This window comes from Cuculus canorus, chromosome 8, assembly GCF_017976375.1.
Source record: "Cuculus canorus isolate bCucCan1 chromosome 8, bCucCan1.pri, whole genome shotgun sequence".
In the NCBI taxonomy this organism is placed as follows: Eukaryota; Metazoa; Chordata; class Aves; order Cuculiformes; family Cuculidae; genus Cuculus; species Cuculus canorus.
Window position 1 is genome coordinate 10732396 of NC_071408.1, and position 18503 is coordinate 10750898.

Below are 18503 nucleotides of genomic sequence, written 5' to 3' on the forward strand. Positions count from 1 at the left end.
AAATAAATTCCAAGGGACCTGATGGTCATATCTGCCAAGACAGACACCAGTCCAAGAGACTGGCTGGAATCACACAATAGATCAGCCTGATGGGCTGCCAGACTGCTCTTCTATCTGCAAAAGTGGCAAGCATCAGCAACTTAAGAGAGAAACAAACTCACGGGAGGCTTATAAAATAGGTAGTATAATCCAAAATACAGATTTACTAAAATCTGAAACACAGCATTTTTTTTCACTTTCTGGTATAATTCAAATGGTATTTTCCACAAATAAAACAGCTTAGTATTTGGATAATCATCAAATTCAATCTTCCTAAATTATTGGCCATTTTTTTTCAGCAATGAGATTCAAATTCTCTGTCCTTTACAGTACGTATGGGGGAGAAATGGAGGGTGGAATGGAGGTAGAGAAACAGATGTACAGACAAGATAGTGATCATCTCCCTCCCCGCATGTGCTTTCTCGTGTATCCAGCTCTACTTGGCGCTGCTGCTGAAGCCTTTCAGTTCTGCAACATCCCTGCATGCAGGATGCATCCAGCCTGCCCCGGGTACTGCAGCTGAGCAACTCTGGGTGGCTGCAGGAGGGTCCCTGCCTTGCTCTTCCCATGGCAGTGAGGGGAGCAGGGAGGGACATTGCTTCCCCTCTCTCCTGGCTGTTTAATCCAGACTGATCCTACCAGAGAAGTTAAATTTTACAGCAGGTGAGTTAAAGTTGCCTCTCATGGTATACAAAATTACACATTTGATGATTTTTTCTATAAACCCCAAGCTACATGAAGTGTGTGGTTATATGTTAATGGTACAAAGTGCCAACCAATTTCACTTACTTCAGTGGAGTTGCAAACACTGGCTGTTAAAACACAGCCAAGAATCACTGCAAAATGAAGACTGGGAAAGCAAGTCCTTGAAATCCAAGAAAATCCCAAAGCTAAAGTTTCTGCTGCAACAATCAGTCATTTTCACTGCACATCTATACGTTTTATTATTATTTAATCTATATCCTATGAGGTGTGTAGGATGTATAATGAAGCCAAAATGATATTGCTTTGGAAATGTTAGTATTTGCAATTTCCTGACTTTTGAATATTTGATTTTTCAGCCTCAGTGATGCACTAATGTTGGTTTATGTGTTCAATATACAATTGGCTTGAGGTTCTTCCTCTTTTCTAGCTGTTGATATTATGATTGATTTCTGGAGGAAGAGTCAAACGGCTGATGCTTTTTATTTGGCCCAGTACCACACAATCTACTTTATGTGGTTTTTTTCATCGCAGTGATACTACACTTGCGAGGGAAACTCGATGTAGGTGGAAATTTGGCTGCTCAGTGCCTCTCACACGAATGAGACTTGGAAGCCTGTCAAAGATGCTGTTAGTTCCTCCTCCTTTCCAAGCTTACTGGGAGCACTCGGGGAAAGGGCTTTTGACATGCATGTTTGTGGGAAGGAGCATTTGCTCCGGCCTCTTCCCCCAGTGCTCCACCTCTCAGACACTTTGGAAATTGTTTATTCAGCACTTGACAGAAACCAAAGCAAAACAGATTACCACAGGTTACATTTTGGGCCCCTCACTAGCAGAAAGACATTGAGGCGCTTGTGTGTGTCTAAAGAAGGCCAATGAACCTGGTGAAAGGTCTGAAGCACAAGTCTTATGAGGAGCTGAGGGAACTGGGGTTATTCAGTCTGGACATGGGGCGGCCGAGAGGAGATCTCGTCACTCTCTGCAACCACCTGAGAGATGGCTGATGCCCCACCCCTGGAAACATTCAACATCAGGTTGGATGGGGCTCTGAGCAACCCGATTGGGTTGAAGACGTCCCTGTTCACTGCAGGGGGTTTGGACTAGAACATAGAATCATAGAATGGTTTGGGTTGGAAGGGACCTTAAAGCCCATCCAATTCCACCCCCCTGCCATGGGCAGGGACATCCCACTAGATCAGGCAGCCAAAGGCTCATCCAACCTGGCCTTGAACACCTCCAGGATGGGGCAGCCATAGCTTCCCTGGGCAACCTGTGCCAGCGCTTCCCACCCGCATCGTGAAAATTTTTTTCCTAACGTCTCTAAATCTTCCCCCCTCCCATTTAAAGCCATTCCCCATCATCCTCTCACTACACGCCCTTCACAGATGACCTTTGCATTCCCTTCCAACCCGACCCATTCTATGACTCTATGAACAAGGCTCCGTGACAGCCCCCGCCGGGCAGGGCGAACGCTAAGGGCACCTTGGGCGCCGCGGGTGACGGTGTCGCTGAGGTGACACGGCCGGTGCTGCCCCGGGCCCCGAGGCACCGGCTGAGCCCAAGGGCCACCGGGAGGCCCCGGCTCGGCCCGTGTCGGCCGCACCTGCCCTGGCGCTGCGCCCCCTCCCCGGCGGCCCCGCTGCTCCCCGGGCCGCCGCCGAGCTTCCTGGTTCCCAGAAGGTGCCGGAGCGGCCGCAACAGGAACTGAGAGCCGTGGGGAGGAGGCGGTGCCGCCGCTCCGCCGCAAACGCGGCCCGAGCCGGGGGAGCGGAGCAGCCCCGGGCCGCCCAGGGCAGCGGCGCCCCCGCCCCGCCGCGCCGGGCGTTTCTCCCCGGGGGCCGCCGCGGCCCGCGATGCGACCATGGACAGCAGGTTCAAGTGAGTGGGGGGCGGCGGGCGGGCCTCGCGGCCGCCCCGGCCCGCAGGCGAAGGGAGGGAGGAGAGGAGGGGAGGGGGAGCCCACCCGGCGGGAGCGTGCGAGGGGCCGGGCGCGCCGCGGCCGCTGAGTGACAGCGGGGCGGGCGGCGGGGCCGGGAGCGGCCGGGGCGAAACGGGGGCGGTGGACAGCTGGGGGGCCCGCAGAGGTGGGGGGCAGCGCGGGGAAGGGGGGGCAGAGAAATGAGGGGGACGCAGGGCGGCGGTGAAGAGCTGGGGGGTGGTGCAGAATGATTGGGGGTGCAGAGAGATGGCGGGCGCAGGGATGGGGGTGCAGAGCTGGGGGTGCAGAGCTGGGGGTGCATAGCTGGGAGTATGCAGAGAGCTCGGGGTGCAGAGCAATGGAGGGTACAGAGCAATGGGGGGGCGGTCCAGAGAGCTGGGGGCACAGAGATGGGGGGCGGAGAACGATGGGGGCACGAAGGGGGCAGTGCAGAGATGGGGCGTTCAGAGCAGGGGGGTGCAGAGCGATGGGGGTGCAGACCTGTGGGGGCGGTGCAGAGCTGGGGGGGGCGCAGAGCGGAGGGGGGGCGCGGGGGAGGTGTCGCAGAGCTGCGGGGGTAGCAGAGCGGGGTCGGCGGGCGGCGCCGGCGCAGGAGGCGGTGGCTGCAGCGCCCCTGCCCCGCCCCGAGCCCGGCGGGTCGCGGCCGTGGGTGCCGGTGCGGGTCCCCCCGCGGCCGCTCCCTCCGGCCCCGCTGCGTGCGGGGAGGCCGAGGCCGGCGGCAGTCGCTCCCCGGTCATTCCCAACGCCCCCGGGGCCGCTGTGGCACGGCAGGTGCCGAGGGGTCATTGGGGCGTTCGGCAGAGCGGGCCCGGGCACCGCCGGGGACACCGGGGGATGACAAAGATCTCCGTGCGGAGAGATACGTGGCGAATAAACAGGCGGCTGCCGGGTGGCTGTGAAGGAAATGAGAGACGATCTGACGGTTCTCAGTTTAGTTTGACACATTTTTGACACTTCCGAGGGTGGTGGGATGTGAAGAGTAAACTTAGAAGCATTTTTCTGCAAGAGCGTGTTTGGAGTAGTTGAGTGGGAGACGGAAGGCAGTGCTACTCCAGAGAGTTTTCTTTGTGAGGGTGATTCCGCTGGGGTTGAGTTGGAAAGTCCTCATTTCAGTGTTTGTGATGCTTTAACTGACTCCCATTAACAAACCCCAGCGCTGCGTGGTCTGGGTTTTGGGCAGAAATACGGGGGGAGGATGGCCTGAGAGTATAAAACTGGTGCGTCTCCAGAGCAACCTCATGGGGAGATGTCATTTCATTTAAAGGAAGGGGTTTTGTGGTTGGCTTTTCTAGGTGGCTCAATGAAGCCAAGCCTTATCAGTTTCATTCTGAACCTACTCACGGGCCAGCAGAAGAATGGTTGGGCTTTAATACCAGTGTAAATCTCCAATATCTAGATTTAGGCTGTTGTAACTCAGAGCAGAATTTGGTCTCCTGCCACACAGGATCAGTAGATGCAGGATTTTCCCAACTAAATGCTTTAAAATACGATGCAAGGAAAGGTTGCGATATGGGCGTGTGATGTCTTCATAACCTGAATAGACTGTAATTGCATATCTCAGTTGATGGATGGTGCCAAGGTCAGTGAAAGCACTTACTGAATCAATTAATTTGTGACAGCTGAAATTTCCCCAGCTAGGCCTTTGGATTTAATTCAAACTTTCTTGAAAGAAATAACAAGTGTGTTAGTTTGCCGCATGCTTTAGTTGAAGCATTCTTAGAAACCTGGAACCACGTCATTGGATTTTTTTATTTGCCTAAAACTCCAGCTGATCATTCGGTGGGAGTGTTACTCAAGATAGGTAGTTCAAGTGTGAGCCTTTTATGTGGTTAAATAGATAATTGATACAGATGCGGTGTACCACTGTTTTTTTAATATAAATAGTGTACTTGGTAGGCAGGGAGAGGTGGGTTGGTATAGTAATGGCATTTAGAACTGGTTTAATAAATATTTAGTTTGGGGATCAGGCTGGAGTGCTAATTGCTGTTAGCATATGTACAGTTCCATTCTTACCAGGGGTGATTGAGGGGGAGGAGACGGAGGCATTGGGCGTCACAGAGCTTGACCGGCGATGGCTGGCTGCAGATGTTGGAGGCTCCATCTTCCTATCTTCTCGGCTAGGTTGGAATTGCATCTATCTCTAGTTACTGCATTGATGGTTTCTGACTGAATCATGCCTGAGATTCGGCCTTTAAAGTCAAGTCGACCGTCAATCTCTTGTGAAAGAGGAAGCTAAGTGGTTCTCAGCATTATCATATGTGTTTAAGAGGTAGTGGCTAAATTCGTGGAATTAAAGTGTAAGTGTGATGATGGGCTATTCCTATTAAGTAGAGGTAAAATGTAGCTTTGGAAAAGGCTGCCCATGACTCCATTAGTGTGTTTCAGACTGAATGGTAAGGACTTTAGTAGCACTTTTTTTTCTCAGCTGGTTAGGTGTGGTGTGATAAAGTGACATAAAAGCTATTTGATGTATAAAGTAGTAGCAGTATCACTGAAATAGATCACACTTTTTTATCTTTCGTACTCTTTAAAGAAAAAAAGAGTACGGGAAAATGTGACTTTTTGGTTCTTCATTAGAACGAATCCGATTTCTAATTTTATTTTAATGAAATTTTAATTTATTTAAATTTTATTCTGTACAAATAGAATGGGAAAGATATAACATGGTAGAAACACTACCTGAAACATGTATATGATTAATTAATTGTAGTTTACTTTTTTCTAGAGAAAATCCAGAACATACATTTGATTTGGTACTGAAGGTAAAATGCCAAGCATCTGAAAATGAAGGTAATATACTGTGCCTATTGATATTTAGTTATAGAAATGAGAGGTGGAAAAAAATAATTTGCATCCTGATCTATTGTCATCCCCTGTTTTGAATTGCTGTTGGATTGTGATTGTATTAGAAAATGAGTATGTTATTTTATTGCCTTTTAAAATCTGTTACTGTGTTAATTCATAGTTGTGGTGGTGTTCTATTGTTCTGTTTTCATTTTGGTTGTTGCAAAAATATTTGGTCTTCTGTGAAGTCCAAGCTTTGCAAGTCTTTCTGAAATGTACCTTCCACAGTTTCTGAAGTCTTAAAATGTTGATATTTTATTGTATGATTTTGTTTTAGCAGAACAATTGACTTCTGTCTTTCAATGGAATGTTAATTTTGGTCAGTGTGGTAGGGAGAAAGTAAGTTCTTTTCTGAACAACAGAAAGAGACTTGCTTTCTAGCTGATGTTTGGCAGCTGCTTTGGTTTGATACATGATACACAACAGCAAAGAGGCTGCTTGAATTTATATTAGCTGTCAGTTTCATGTCTCTATAAACAGGTGGTAAAAGAGAAGCAATAATGCAAAAGTTTATCTGAGAGTGGCTTTTTATTCCCTCTCAGATAAAAAGAAGATGGGATTTCCAGTGCTGAATTAAAGTGACCTCTAGAAAGTCTGTTGGAGGAACTTGGTTCATGTTTCATCTAAGGTTGTTGGCCTTATAAAAAACACAGGGAAAGAAGAAGTCTGTATTTCTCATCTTACTGTTCTAATGGATGTTGTTTCTAGAATTTACTACTCTAACAAGTTAGAAGCTTGTAGAATTTTATAGCCCTAAATTACTTTTTTTTTTAAATTTCAGCTAACATTTATTAGTGTTGTTGCGTGTGCATCCCTACTATGTTTTACTACAAACGTTTTTTGTTGAAGCTAAGCAACTGTAGTTCTTTAGGTGCTTTCCTGACAATTCAATAGGCTTCTCTGTACCTGTTGTATTTATATATATTGTCGTTATTGATATCTCAAGTTTTCTGTGCTATTTTTTTCCTCTTTTCTATTTTATCCTCTTCTTAAGATTGTTCAGTTAGTTGTGGAATGACATCTTGGTCCTGGTGCAGTCCTTGGCTATTTTAACTTTTATTGTGACTGCAGCCAGCATCCTTCAGTTTATTGGCTGCTTATTTGATTTGCTGTTGCTGCAGTCATGATTTGAGGAATCAGATGAGCTTCCCTAACTCTCTGGTCATTGTTGTGGTTCATATAATGGCACACTTTACCTTCTGTTCTCTCCCTTTTGCAGTTTTTGCCTTGGTCATTCGATAGATGATATCTGTGAATCCTGGTTAGCTGCTTACTTCTGATCTGTTCCTCCTTGCACTGTGCATTTGGTCTCTCCCTCCACCAGACAGCCCTTTCCGGGGGCCCATTCATATCTTGGCTTAGGCCCAGCTTCAACCTGCAGGTTTTATTCAACTTCCCTTTCTTTCTTTCTTTCTTTTTTGAGAGCTAGACTGTCGATAATCCTCTCAGGTCTTCATCTTGAAAAATGTGGGTTTTTTTTCCTTCTGTGATCAGAACATGGATCTATATCCTTTTAATTCCTTTTATCTCCTTTTTGACTTCTGATTCTTGTTTTGCATCTTTCTATCTCTACTGTCGAAAGAAGTCCCTTCTCTTTACCTGCAGCTCTGTGAGTGACCGCCTATGCCTGAATTCTTGTTGCAGTCACATCTCCTGCCTCCCTCGATAGGCGTTTTGTGCTGTTCATCAGTTGTCCTCTGTGGATAGTAGCATCTTTAAGAAACCTTTGCCTTTCCTCAAACTGTGACCCGAGTTAATATGGGGACTGTATTTGTGACTGTATTGTGAGTGTTCTCTCTCCTATTCCACTTTTTGCTATCATCCCCTTCTGCTCTGTGTGGGCCTAGTTGCTGCTTGTCCATGGGGTGGCCAAAGTCAGAATCTGATACCAGTAGTGTTGGAGTCTATGGCATGTGGCCTCCAAGGGGTTTAGGAGTGTTTCAGTTGGTCTAGAGGTTGTTTTGATTCTTATATGAGTCCTGAACTGTATGAAAGCACAGTCCCCTTTTACCAATCAAACTGTGCTGGCTCAATATTCCGGTTACCATCCTGCTGTACTCGGTGGCCCATCTGAGGTTCATTTTAATTTCTTTCCTATTGTATCTAATTCACATAACAAACTCACTCCAGTGAGGGCTTGACATCATATTTATATGTGGTATTATGAGCACAGTGATGTATCAAATTAATATATCTGAATGTTAAAGTTATTTAAAGGAAATTCACAGGGGACGAGAGTGTATTGTCTTCACAACCACTTTAGAAATGGAGCACAAGGCTTGTCATGCTAAACAGGGGGCTTTCAAGGTTGGTTTATTATAAGACCTAACAAATTTGACAGTTAGCCTGTATTGTAGGTCTTGCCTTTAAATAGATTTTCATGCTAGGATAATCTTTTGAATATATCATACTTGAAAACGTGATCCATTCACCTGTTTCTTTGCTCATGCCTCTTTCTTTCTTGTGAAAGAGATTTGTGTTTAAATAGGGGCTTTCTCCCTCGCATCCCATCTGCCTCCTCTGTACTTGATCCTGAAGCTATGTCAGGACTGAATTTGTGACATCACTGTCACCAGTGTTGCCGTGGAAATATCACAACCACAAAATTATGATCTCCCTGCATGAGTGAGCAGCAGGAGAAGCCGAGTTGGGAGAGAGGAAGACCTTAATGTGACCCATGTATCCTTAAGCTTTTTCTTTTCACGCTTTGCTGTAGTTGTGTTTTCTCCTGCATTTTTAATTTAAATCTGAGGTAGCCTTACTGCATGAGTAGCTGTTTAGAAGATGACGTTTTTACTGGGTTGCTGTATGCCTGCAAGAGTGGGACATGATAAAAATATTTGCTGTTAATACACTTTTGGAAAAGTATTTTTTAGAGAACCTTTTAATTCTAGCATGGCTCTCAAGGAATGTTAATTTTTTTTAATCTGACAGTGTCCTAGAACTCTTCCAGCTATAAATGATTATACATACATGGAATGCAGCAAGTTTTTATGTGCAATATGATATTGTGTTCCTAAGTAGTTTCACTGATTTTTTACAATGTTTGTTTTCTACTCACTGTAAACACCTATGAGGTTTCATGTAAGTTAATATGATTTTATCACTTAATGTATGGTAGGTTTGCTCCTGAGTTGGTTACAGGCCCAGTTGTGCTAGCATGTCTTTAGATATAGTTGGCTCATAGTATGGCTCATAGTATGGCTCAAGAGTACATACTTGAATATTTTGTCTAACTACTGTGTTGACGACTGCGTAGGTTGTCATTTGGGCTGTGCTCACTCTCTCTGTTTGAACTACAGGAGTGCACGATAGTGTTGCTGGAATAGTGATCTTCTAACCCTTTCCTTGTAGGAGAAAGCAAAGGGTACTCTTTACATAAATATTCTTATAATTGAACACTCCATTGAATTAATAGCATGAATTTTAACTTTTTTTTGCTGTTGCTGACCAGCTTTGCTTATTTTTCACTTTTGGCTATGTTTAAAAAACGCAAATCTTCTTTTTATTAGAAGCTTTTAAGACTTGCTGTTAGCACATAAGCAGGATTATGATTCCCCCAACACTTTAGAATATGTTGTTTTTATTTTCAGAATAAATTATGCTTTTGATAATAAACTACACCTCAGACTCTTACCTTGGAAGTCGCCACTTATTTCAGCTGTATGCAATTATTTATTAGGCATGTATTCCAAAGAGGGGAAAAAGACCTTTTAGCCAGACTTCCAGTCCTTTGCAACATTGGTGAAGGTGGTAGGCGTCAATGAACGGGGTAGTGTTGAACCCACAATAACTGGCTTGTGTGATTGATAGCTCTTCCTTGGGAAAATTCATAACCTGATTCTTGCAAAACTTTGGGATGAATTAACCTCTGCTTACCAGAGCTCAGCGACAGGGAGATGAGCGCTAAGCTATTCTAACAGCCCAGTACTTGTTAATTGTGAATTTGGTTTGCAGTGTCAATAGCACCTTATAGCAAGAGGTTTTAAGTTGCCTCCCAGGCAGCTGCACATTTTTGTAATTTCCTGTGAAGAATAAACAAGCAAACAAAAGAAATAGCTAAAATGTTTGCCTGTTTTGACTTCATCGACTGGCCTTCTGTAGTAAATTTTCACTTACAGACCCAAAGGACAGCTTGATAAAAGATATTAATATTGCCAAATCCATTGTGCTATTTTAGCTTTAGGGTCAAAAGTTGCAAGTTTTTTTGTGCTTTGGGCTGAATCACACTTTTTAGGCATCGGAAGTAATGGACTACTGCAGTCGTCCTGAGTGCGTAGTTGTACATGGGGCAGTTGGTTCAAGATTGAATGACAGCTGCATCTACAGGAACTTTGCTTTTCTTCTGGCACTCTCTTGCCTCTTGAAAGTTGTGCTGCACCTGACGATGTAGGACATGCTTGGGCCTAGAAAGTGGCTGGCTTGGGAGCCCCTCCCCCCCTTTCATTTTTCTGTCCAGGTCCTTACAGCATGAAAAGTAAGCTGAATTTCTGGAAAGCTGATATTTCTGAACTCTGCTATAGGACATGTCCAAAAACTATGGTGCCAATGTAATCTTCATGAAGAGTGTGTATTTACCTATGTATATACAAACATACACAGTATGTGCATACATGCAGATATGTCTGAATTTTAGATTTTGGTTAAATATGCAAAGATGAAGTCGGTAATTTAGCTTGTTCTATAGGCTGTACTCCCTATATTTGTTTTATTAAAACTGAATTGCAGAGGTCAGACACAGAAGGTGGTGCAAATACAGCAGCTAGCAGTAAAAAGTTGAGGTGGAATAACTTCTGTGAACATAAAGCCTTCACCTTTTCTGCCTACAGTTTTCCAAGAAGAAGATGGCTTGGATTGGTTTCAGTTTGTGTGGTTAAGAGAGTTCTGTTTGTTAAACTCTCATTTTCTTTGATTGTAGCACATATGAAAAGCAACAAAAAAGCTCCACAGAGTGTGCAGGTAGATTCTGGAAATTAAACCACTAAACATCTTGGTCTAGGTCTGGGACTGCTTTAGTCCTCACTGTAGTTGTTCACGTTTTACTTAAATAACAGTTATGAAATAACGGTTCATTTTCTGTTTAAGGAAATAATAATTGACTGAACAAGGTTTGAAATTTTATTGCTTTGTCTTCTTTTAATCTTTAAATGCTAGGAAGCCTTCTGCAGCTCTAGGGCTAGATACATGATTTTTAGGCAAGTTGTTTTTAATAGCTTGTGTTGAATTGCATGAATTACTCCTGTAGTTTCTTGCTTGTGACAGAAAGATGGTGTTAGGGATGTATGAGCTTTATGTTATTCTTTAGCCTTCTTTTCAGTAAATTTTCAAGGGAAAGCCATTAAAACTGGTTTAATTGCATATTGGTGGAGTTAAGAGCTATTTGAATTAAGTCCAGGAATTAGACCAGAAATGCAAAATTTTCTTGCATTAGGTTTGATTGCGATCTCTGAGGTACTGATAAGAGATGTAGTTCCAGGAAGGTCCCAGTTCTGAACAAAGTTTTAATATAGTTGGTAGTTTGTCCCTGGGCAACCTGTCTAGTTTTGGTAGGATTTTCATTAAAAGTCTTCCAAAGCTGCTTTCAGGATTGTGGTCAGAGCAAGCACTATTTTTTCTTCTTCTTTTTTCTTTTTCTCTTTTTTTTTTTTTTTCTTCTTCACTGTAGAGTTGTTTATTAACCACAGACTCTGAGCCTTGTGGGTGTGATGTGCTGATCAGATAACTCTTCCTCTGCTGTACGTTTTTTTGCAGAATATCACTTGTAGTTGATTAAAAAGATGATTTTATCAGTGTAATATGTGAAGGAGTCCACAGTTATTTTTTTTAAGAACAATCAAAACTTTTTGATATAACCTTTATATACTGCCAGTCTTTTTTCACTGTTGGTTTTAACTGGAAGGATACTAAATAAGTACTGGCCTACACAAAGTTAGGTTTCTATAACTTTTTAAAGCACGCTTCAGGTGACTATGAGGAGCTTTGTATTGCTGTGAACTAGATAAGCTTTCTTACGAGTCTCATATTTATTTGTAGATTTTTAGTTTCAAATATTGTGTTCCCATGTTAGAATTTTTTGTATGCCAATAAAAAGTTACGGATGCCTTTTCAGTTTGTACAATGCCATTTCAGAACATGGGCAATCTGATTATAATCTTGGATGCCGCTTTTGTATGTAAAAAATAAAGACTTTGTTTCCACACTCCTCTGAAGTTTCATCAACCTTAACACCCCCTGCCCCAACTCATTAACTCATATATTGTTATTTAGGCTACTGCTACTTCCCCGTAACGGTTTTTGTTGAAATTTTCAAGCAGTGCTATCTAAAAATCTTAGAAGAGACCCTTTAATCTAGCCTGTTTTCTTGACGGGATTATAGATTGATTAGGAGCAGAACATTTCACAGTCCTTTAAAGGATTATGTACAAGTTTTGAGGGCAAAAGCAGATAGTGCCTGAGGTTGTTTTCATCTTTCTTGGTAAAACCAAGGAATATAAACCAGAGTTTGGCTGAAGTTTTGTCATGTACAAGCAGCAAGCGTACCTGCAAGTCCTTCATAAAATTTTTTCTTTTGTATAACTTAAACACCTGCAGTTGTATCTACGTGAGTATTTTCATTATATTAAGATTTCTTTCATTTAATTGGAGAGCTGCTCAAGGTATGAACAATGTCTTCTGTGTGTTTGGACTGTCACTAGCAAAGAGTGAGTGTCAGAGAATTATGAACAATAAAGCAATTAAGGCAACTATGATTTTGCATCTAAGATGAAGATTGGCATTTTGATGCTTTTTACCTTTTTCTTTCATTCTCCAGAGACTAAGAAATGGTGAGTTAGACTCTCCAGCTTGCAGCTGCTCTTCACAGATGCAAAAATGTGGAGGAAAACGTTGCTGATTTTCAGTGCCTCATTTCTGCAGATTTTTTTTTTCACCAACCTACAGAGATTCTTGAATGTATGTGTAATTTGGAGGTGGGTGCAGATATCTGTGTGTAGGAGGGGGACATATGAGAGCTGCTGGAGAAAGAGGTCAAGGAAACCCTTTCTCCTGTCTCCACTACATTCTTCACTGGGGAGTAGAGACCTCAGTGAGGAGTCATGACCCTAATCCAAGCAGCCAGAGGACAGTCCTGCACAGAGTGGCAGGCTCTGCTCTACTCGAGTTTCTTGCTGTAGTAACATGGGGGCAGGTGCTGTGGTAGCAGTGCTAGTAGAGATGAATGACTCCCCTGCAGGCATTTGCCCAATGGTGTCAGTTTTTTGTGTAATGCCATATGTTACTTCGAGCAGTGTAATTGGGTTTTGGGCAGTGAAATTAAAAGGGGAAAACCTGATGAATTAACTAATACAACTATTAACTTGTTGTAAAAAGAACTTAGTATGTTCATTCTACTGATTTGTATACAAGTATGAATACAAGTAGAAGCCAAAAACAGCAACCTGTATCATGTCATGTAGTCAGTATGAAAGTCAGTCTGTATATTAGTTGATGTTTCTGTGCTTTTTTTAAATTTAATTTTAGTATTGGTTTAGTACTTGACTATTTGAGATGGCTGCCTGAAGGATCATTTGCAAGCTTTTAAATTGCTTGCATTCAGAAGTGTAAAGTTTACATATTTTTCTAAGCTGAAGTCAGTGTGCTTCTGCCCTTCCACACACTGAACAGTCCGTCTTACAGAGTTTATTTTTCTCTAAGGAGGTGTGTTATGCTGCTATCCCTCTTCATATATGGTGTAGTGGTTTATCTTTTGTGTATGGAGAGTTTAAAATCTACTTAGAAAGCTTTGAAAAATGGTTAAACTTTCAAGATTTGAAATGCTTTTTGCAAAGCCATAAGACATCTCTTTTTAGCACTGAAGAGGCTGAGGTATAGAGGTTTCCTGTCTCATTCACGGAAATAGTGTTTTTAATTCTTTTTCGTTTGCCACTGGTGATATTATCTGGGGAGGCAGATACATGTAGATGCATGTGCTCATCATATAACTGTTGGTAGATACCTCTGTTTGTAAATAAAATAAAACATGATCAGAACTACAAAGGGAAGAGTTATACAACTGTTCATGAAGAGCTTAAAAAACTCTCAAGCCAAAATAAGTTCTTCCAGTAAAGTGCTATTGTTATTTCTTAAAACAATTTTGTGTAGTAAGAGCAATTTGAACATAGCACCACTCTGAAACTAATGTGTTAAGAGCCTGGATTTTTTTCTGGTAGGCTGACGTGATAACTCCAAGATACACGTAAAAACATATTTACAGGCATGTACTTATGGTGGAGGACTGTGTGACTGACAGATATAAGTACTAAAATGCTGAAAATGTTAACATTTTTATGTTTGCCTTAACATTTTTCCTTGTGTTTTGGAAACTATCTCTGTGTTTAGAGCGGAATAATTTTGGTGGACAAAGACTTGCTATGTTTTGTGATTCTGGTTTCGAGAAAAGATTAAAACTTAAAGCTGAAATTTGGAAAAGAGAAGAGAAAAGAAGAAGTGGTGAGAGAAAAAGGCCCTGAACAAGATTTTGGTGTGGTATCTGCACTTCCTGAACTGGGAAAGCCAAGGCAACAATTTGCAGTCATGCTGTCTTCCTTTGCAAAATTTTTAAGCCTCATTTGGAAGGTACTGTCCAAGTATTAATTCCTTGATTAGAAATAAGGCTTGAACAACATCCTTGGATTACATTTCCTAGAGTCTGAATCTGGATCTGGTTTCTTTACACATTTGACCGGGTATTCAGATGTCAGTTAAAACGTAGCTAAAATTACAAACTGGTATCTGAAAGTAGAATTTGAGTTAGAGTTTCTGTATTAACTTTAGGACATTTTACAAACTTCCTTAGTTAATGCCAAGTTTTAATCATAGAAGCATAATCGCCATAAGGGTGTTTTGCCATAGCTGGTTTACCATTGCATTTTTTTCTTGAACTGAGAGTGGGAACATGTGACACAAAGAATGATTAATGCTTTTGCTTACCTTCTAATAGAGAGCAAGAAAGTCCTATTCATCTGACTTCAGATGCTGTTCGCATCAATGGTTTTATTTGTTGTACCAGTTGAACCTGTTTTAGAACACATCTAAATACTGTAAAGTTAAGGTGTCATTGTAGACGGAGTCAAATGTTTGCTTTTGGAAGGAGACAGTTCTCTTGCTTTGTTACAGCACAAACTAAGTGCAGTAATCGGCTCTCTTTGTATCTAATCTCTACCTGTAGCATCCAGTATTTAACTGTTTCATGAAAGTTGCACTTGACACAGAAAAGCTGTGCTGATACTGGTCATAAGGCCGGGCGTGGTTTCCCTCAGAAGCTGCAAAGGAAAACTTGACACTTCAAGGCAGCTGTTGCCACAAATGGAGATACATTGTTGAAGAACAGTGATAATTTTTATATCTTTGGGTTAAGGTGCAATATGAAAATGTGAAAGAGTGTTTTGTGTTACAGTGAAGGTGTTGATGTTCTGTTTAAATACAAACTAAGAACAAATAACTGCCTAGAGGCAAAAAGCGAGGACTCTGTGACAGTTGTGAACTTACCTGAATGTCTGTAAGGAGTCTGAAACGATGGAGTGAAACCACTGTACCTTTAGACTGATGAGAGGTGAACAGTGATAGTAACTTAGTCTTGCTAGCAACAGCTAGCTTCATGCTTCCTCTTCCTATCCTTTGGAGGTCATTGGGCTCCTAAACTGTGTGCTTGCTGTTTGTTTGTGTTACGCTTCAAATAGCCAGCATGGCTAAAAGCAGCTGGTGAAGTAAGCATCCTTCCTGCTTCTGGCGGCACCTGGCAAGCCTGTTCTGTGTGTATGCTCGCCATTCACCTGGCAGTGGAGTGGACAGGAAATGTTTCTCGCATGGGTTGGATAAGGAGGAACTAGTGGGATTTTCATGTCATGCTATGTAGCATAAGCTGTTGCTTAATCTCTAAGCATTAATTTCAGTTTTTTTTGGAGTTTGTTGAAATAAATGTGTTGGCAGTTCTGGACATGGGGAAAAAATCAGGGATGCCCTTATCCTCTTCTGCTGTCATCCTGATGGCTTTTGGTCTTCTAAGGTACTCTGGATGTTGGAATTTTCTTGGGGTTATGTTAAGCTCCTGTGCATTTTCTGTGATAATGGTTTCAACAGCTTCGCTGGTGTCTTCCAGTTTTTTATTCACCTAGTAAAACTTAGCTCTTAAGGGAAAAAACAAACACTCAAAATTAGATCCTGTCACTCATGGTTGCTTTAAGGCACGCACATTTGGAGATGGGGTAAATTTTCATTTTCTGTAAAAAAAGCAAAACACAATTCTGTCTTAATGAGCACAACTATACTAAACTGGTACATGAATTACTGGTATCACAGTAATTCACAGAACTGAAAACAGTTAACGGTATCATGACACAACATGGAAAATTCTGAAACGCTTTGTGTCCAGGAAAGAGTTCTGCTGGTGTTCATATTCTAGGTGTCTTCTCTCTGCTAAGAATCTTGCCAGATAAAAAAAGGACTTTAGTTCCTTGGTGGCTTACTTCTTTAGTTGGAACTAAGGAACTTCTGTCCTGTCACAAGTAGCTGTGATGACAAGGATTGTGTGCCAGAACAGGTGAAGTTTTGTAATGCTGGAAGATGAGGTAGGTGAGGGTCTGAGCATTCAGTTGCAGACATTTTTGTTGGTGTGTCTGAGTTTTAGTGTCTGGGAATAGGCACATCCCATGCAATGTAACTACATGTTTACATGTGCTTTTGCTTAGGCTTAGATTTTTAGCATCTTGCAAAGCCTAGTCTAAAAGTTATACAAGCCTCAGATGAGGGGAAAAAAGGCAGATCAAACTAGTATGTGTAATTAATAAGTAAGCAATTGAAAAAGAGAATTCTCTTTCTCAGTCATGACATAATATACTGTATTTTGCAAAGAATAATTTGAACTGTGTTCATCTGCATTCTGGTTGTGATGCTAGAAATCAATGCTATGAAACTGCGCAGCCCCCCAAAAAGTAAAAAAAGCTTGAGATAACCACCTCTAAAGTGCCTGCTGAAAATATTTTTCATTGGCAATAAAAAATCATATAAATTAAAACTTGTCTTAAATTCTCTGGCAGCTAGTGATGATGATTATATTCTTTTTAAATAAAAAGTTTTGTGTGACATTGGACTCTAAAAGATCTAGGAAATGGCTTTGTTATTGAGGATATTTCTCAGACATTGCAGTCCCTGGAGAGAATTGATATTATGTTTTCACTATGAACAAAACAGAAGTCCTCTCAGCTCCTACTCTTGGGAAAAATGGTGAAGGAAAAGATAAACCAGATTAAATAGTAATAGGAGCGTGAAATAGGGTGAGGGTTGGAAATAGAAGGGTTGGTGAAGTGGTGTTGGCTGTGGACAGCAGAGCTGAAGCCAGTGAATCCGTGAGGATGGGCAAAGCCTGAGCACTTGCTCTGTAAGTGAATGGGAAACATGAACTTTGCATGCTCACGTATGATATGCTTCATGCATTTTAACTTGATGAGAAAGAAGTGGAACTGCCGCATACTTTGAAGCTCTGGGGAGGGGAAAAAGTACTTTGTTTATAGTCCTAAATTACTCCATATCCGTGTGTAAGTTGGCCTGACTTTCCTAATATAGGACTGGAGGTTTCTCAGTGTTGAAACACTGCTTTTCTCTGCGTTTTCCAGAGATCTTCTTGGTAGCAGCAATAGATCTCACAGAATTGGTTTGTGTGGTTTGTCCTACCTGAGTGTTATGGTTGGTGATGCTTTGTATGATTGCTTGACTTGTGTAAACTGGAAAACACTCTGTGTGGTAATCTTTGTCAAAATGAAGATGTCTTGTTATAAGGCATTCTCTTAAATGAAGTACCCACTACAGATTTTGGCTTTCTGCTGAACAGTGACTGTGCTTCATATGCTGTCCAATTTTTAAAATGCTCAATAGTCCATTGAAAGGGAGACAGAAGTATTCAAGATTAAAAGTCTGTATGTGAGGCAGTGATTTCAGAAAGTTGTGGCCTGGGATTGCAAAGCAGTCTCTGCGCTCACTAGTTAACATTGTCATTAATGACTTCAGTGAAACAGAGTCTGAAATGAACTCAAGACAGTTGCAGAAGCACTCGATACAGTTGTATTGTAGCATGGAGTTAGAGCCATCTATGTAAAGTAAATATATACCCTTAACATGTGCAGTTCTGGATTCCTGCTGGAAAATAATTGGACTGCGCTCTGAGTCAAATCAGAACTACTCACATTCCATCTTCAAAATATAAAGGGATTTTTTAAGCTGGTGAAAATGCATTGTTTGCTTCCTGTCGCATCATGTACACCCCACCTTATATCTTAATATAAACAGAGATACTTGATACTGATGTATGCACTTACAGGGCTTCTGCTACTGAAGTTCTGCTCGTGTGCATTTTAACACTAGAAAATTATTCATCTAAGCCATGACTAGTATATTTTAATTGTCAGCACATCTTGAAATATTCATCTTTCAGTGAGCGAGGACAAAAAGGTCTTGCTAGGACAGAAAGTGCCAGAACAGCATAAACAATAGTTGTGAACAAAGGAATGTTCTGAAGTAGGTTGTATGCAATGAGACCAAAATGGGTTTGGTATTTTCTTTTGTTGTTGGTTTTTGTTTTTTATTTATTTATTTTTTTAAGACCTATTTTTAGTTAATGTTGATTTGGATATGTAGAATGGTATGTATTACTTAGCATAGCAGTTAACATAGTAGCTTTGTGCTTGTGGGTCATAACATAATGCAAATCATGAAACAGATACAAATTGCTTAATCTGAGATAAATGTTGAAACAGTTAAGACTGTTACAGAAAGTGAGAAAATAGCTTTCTGTTGGTTGATGTTCCAGAACCTCATTTTTCTTTTTAAGTCCCAGGAGTAGATGTTCAATTAATCTGTTTCACGGGAATATTGGAAGTCATATTATAAATGTAAAACAAAAAGAAATGAGTGTATGCTGTGTTATCCTAAGTTAACATTGCTGTGACAG

The 18503-nt window shown here is 41.7% G+C and overlaps 1 protein-coding gene across 6 annotated transcripts in view; it reads left to right on the top strand.

Moving 5' to 3' along the window:
• Positions 1-1376: 1376 nt before the first annotated feature.
• Positions 1377-18503, top strand: part of DENND1B (DENN domain containing 1B) — a 162019-nt gene continuing 144892 nt past the window's right edge. For 4 of the 6 annotated variants that reach the window (XM_054072749.1, XM_054072743.1, XM_054072745.1 and 1 more), the window contains exons 1-2: positions 3285-3609; positions 5406-5470. In XM_054072749.1, the coding sequence (XP_053928724.1) occupies positions 3515-3609; positions 5406-5470 (160 nt within the window). In that variant the 5' untranslated portion in view covers positions 3285-3514. Of the gene's footprint in view, positions 2620-3284; positions 3610-5405; positions 5471-18503 lie in introns of those variants that run through there. The other 2 variants (XM_054072747.1, XM_054072748.1) reach the window with 2 other exon arrangements.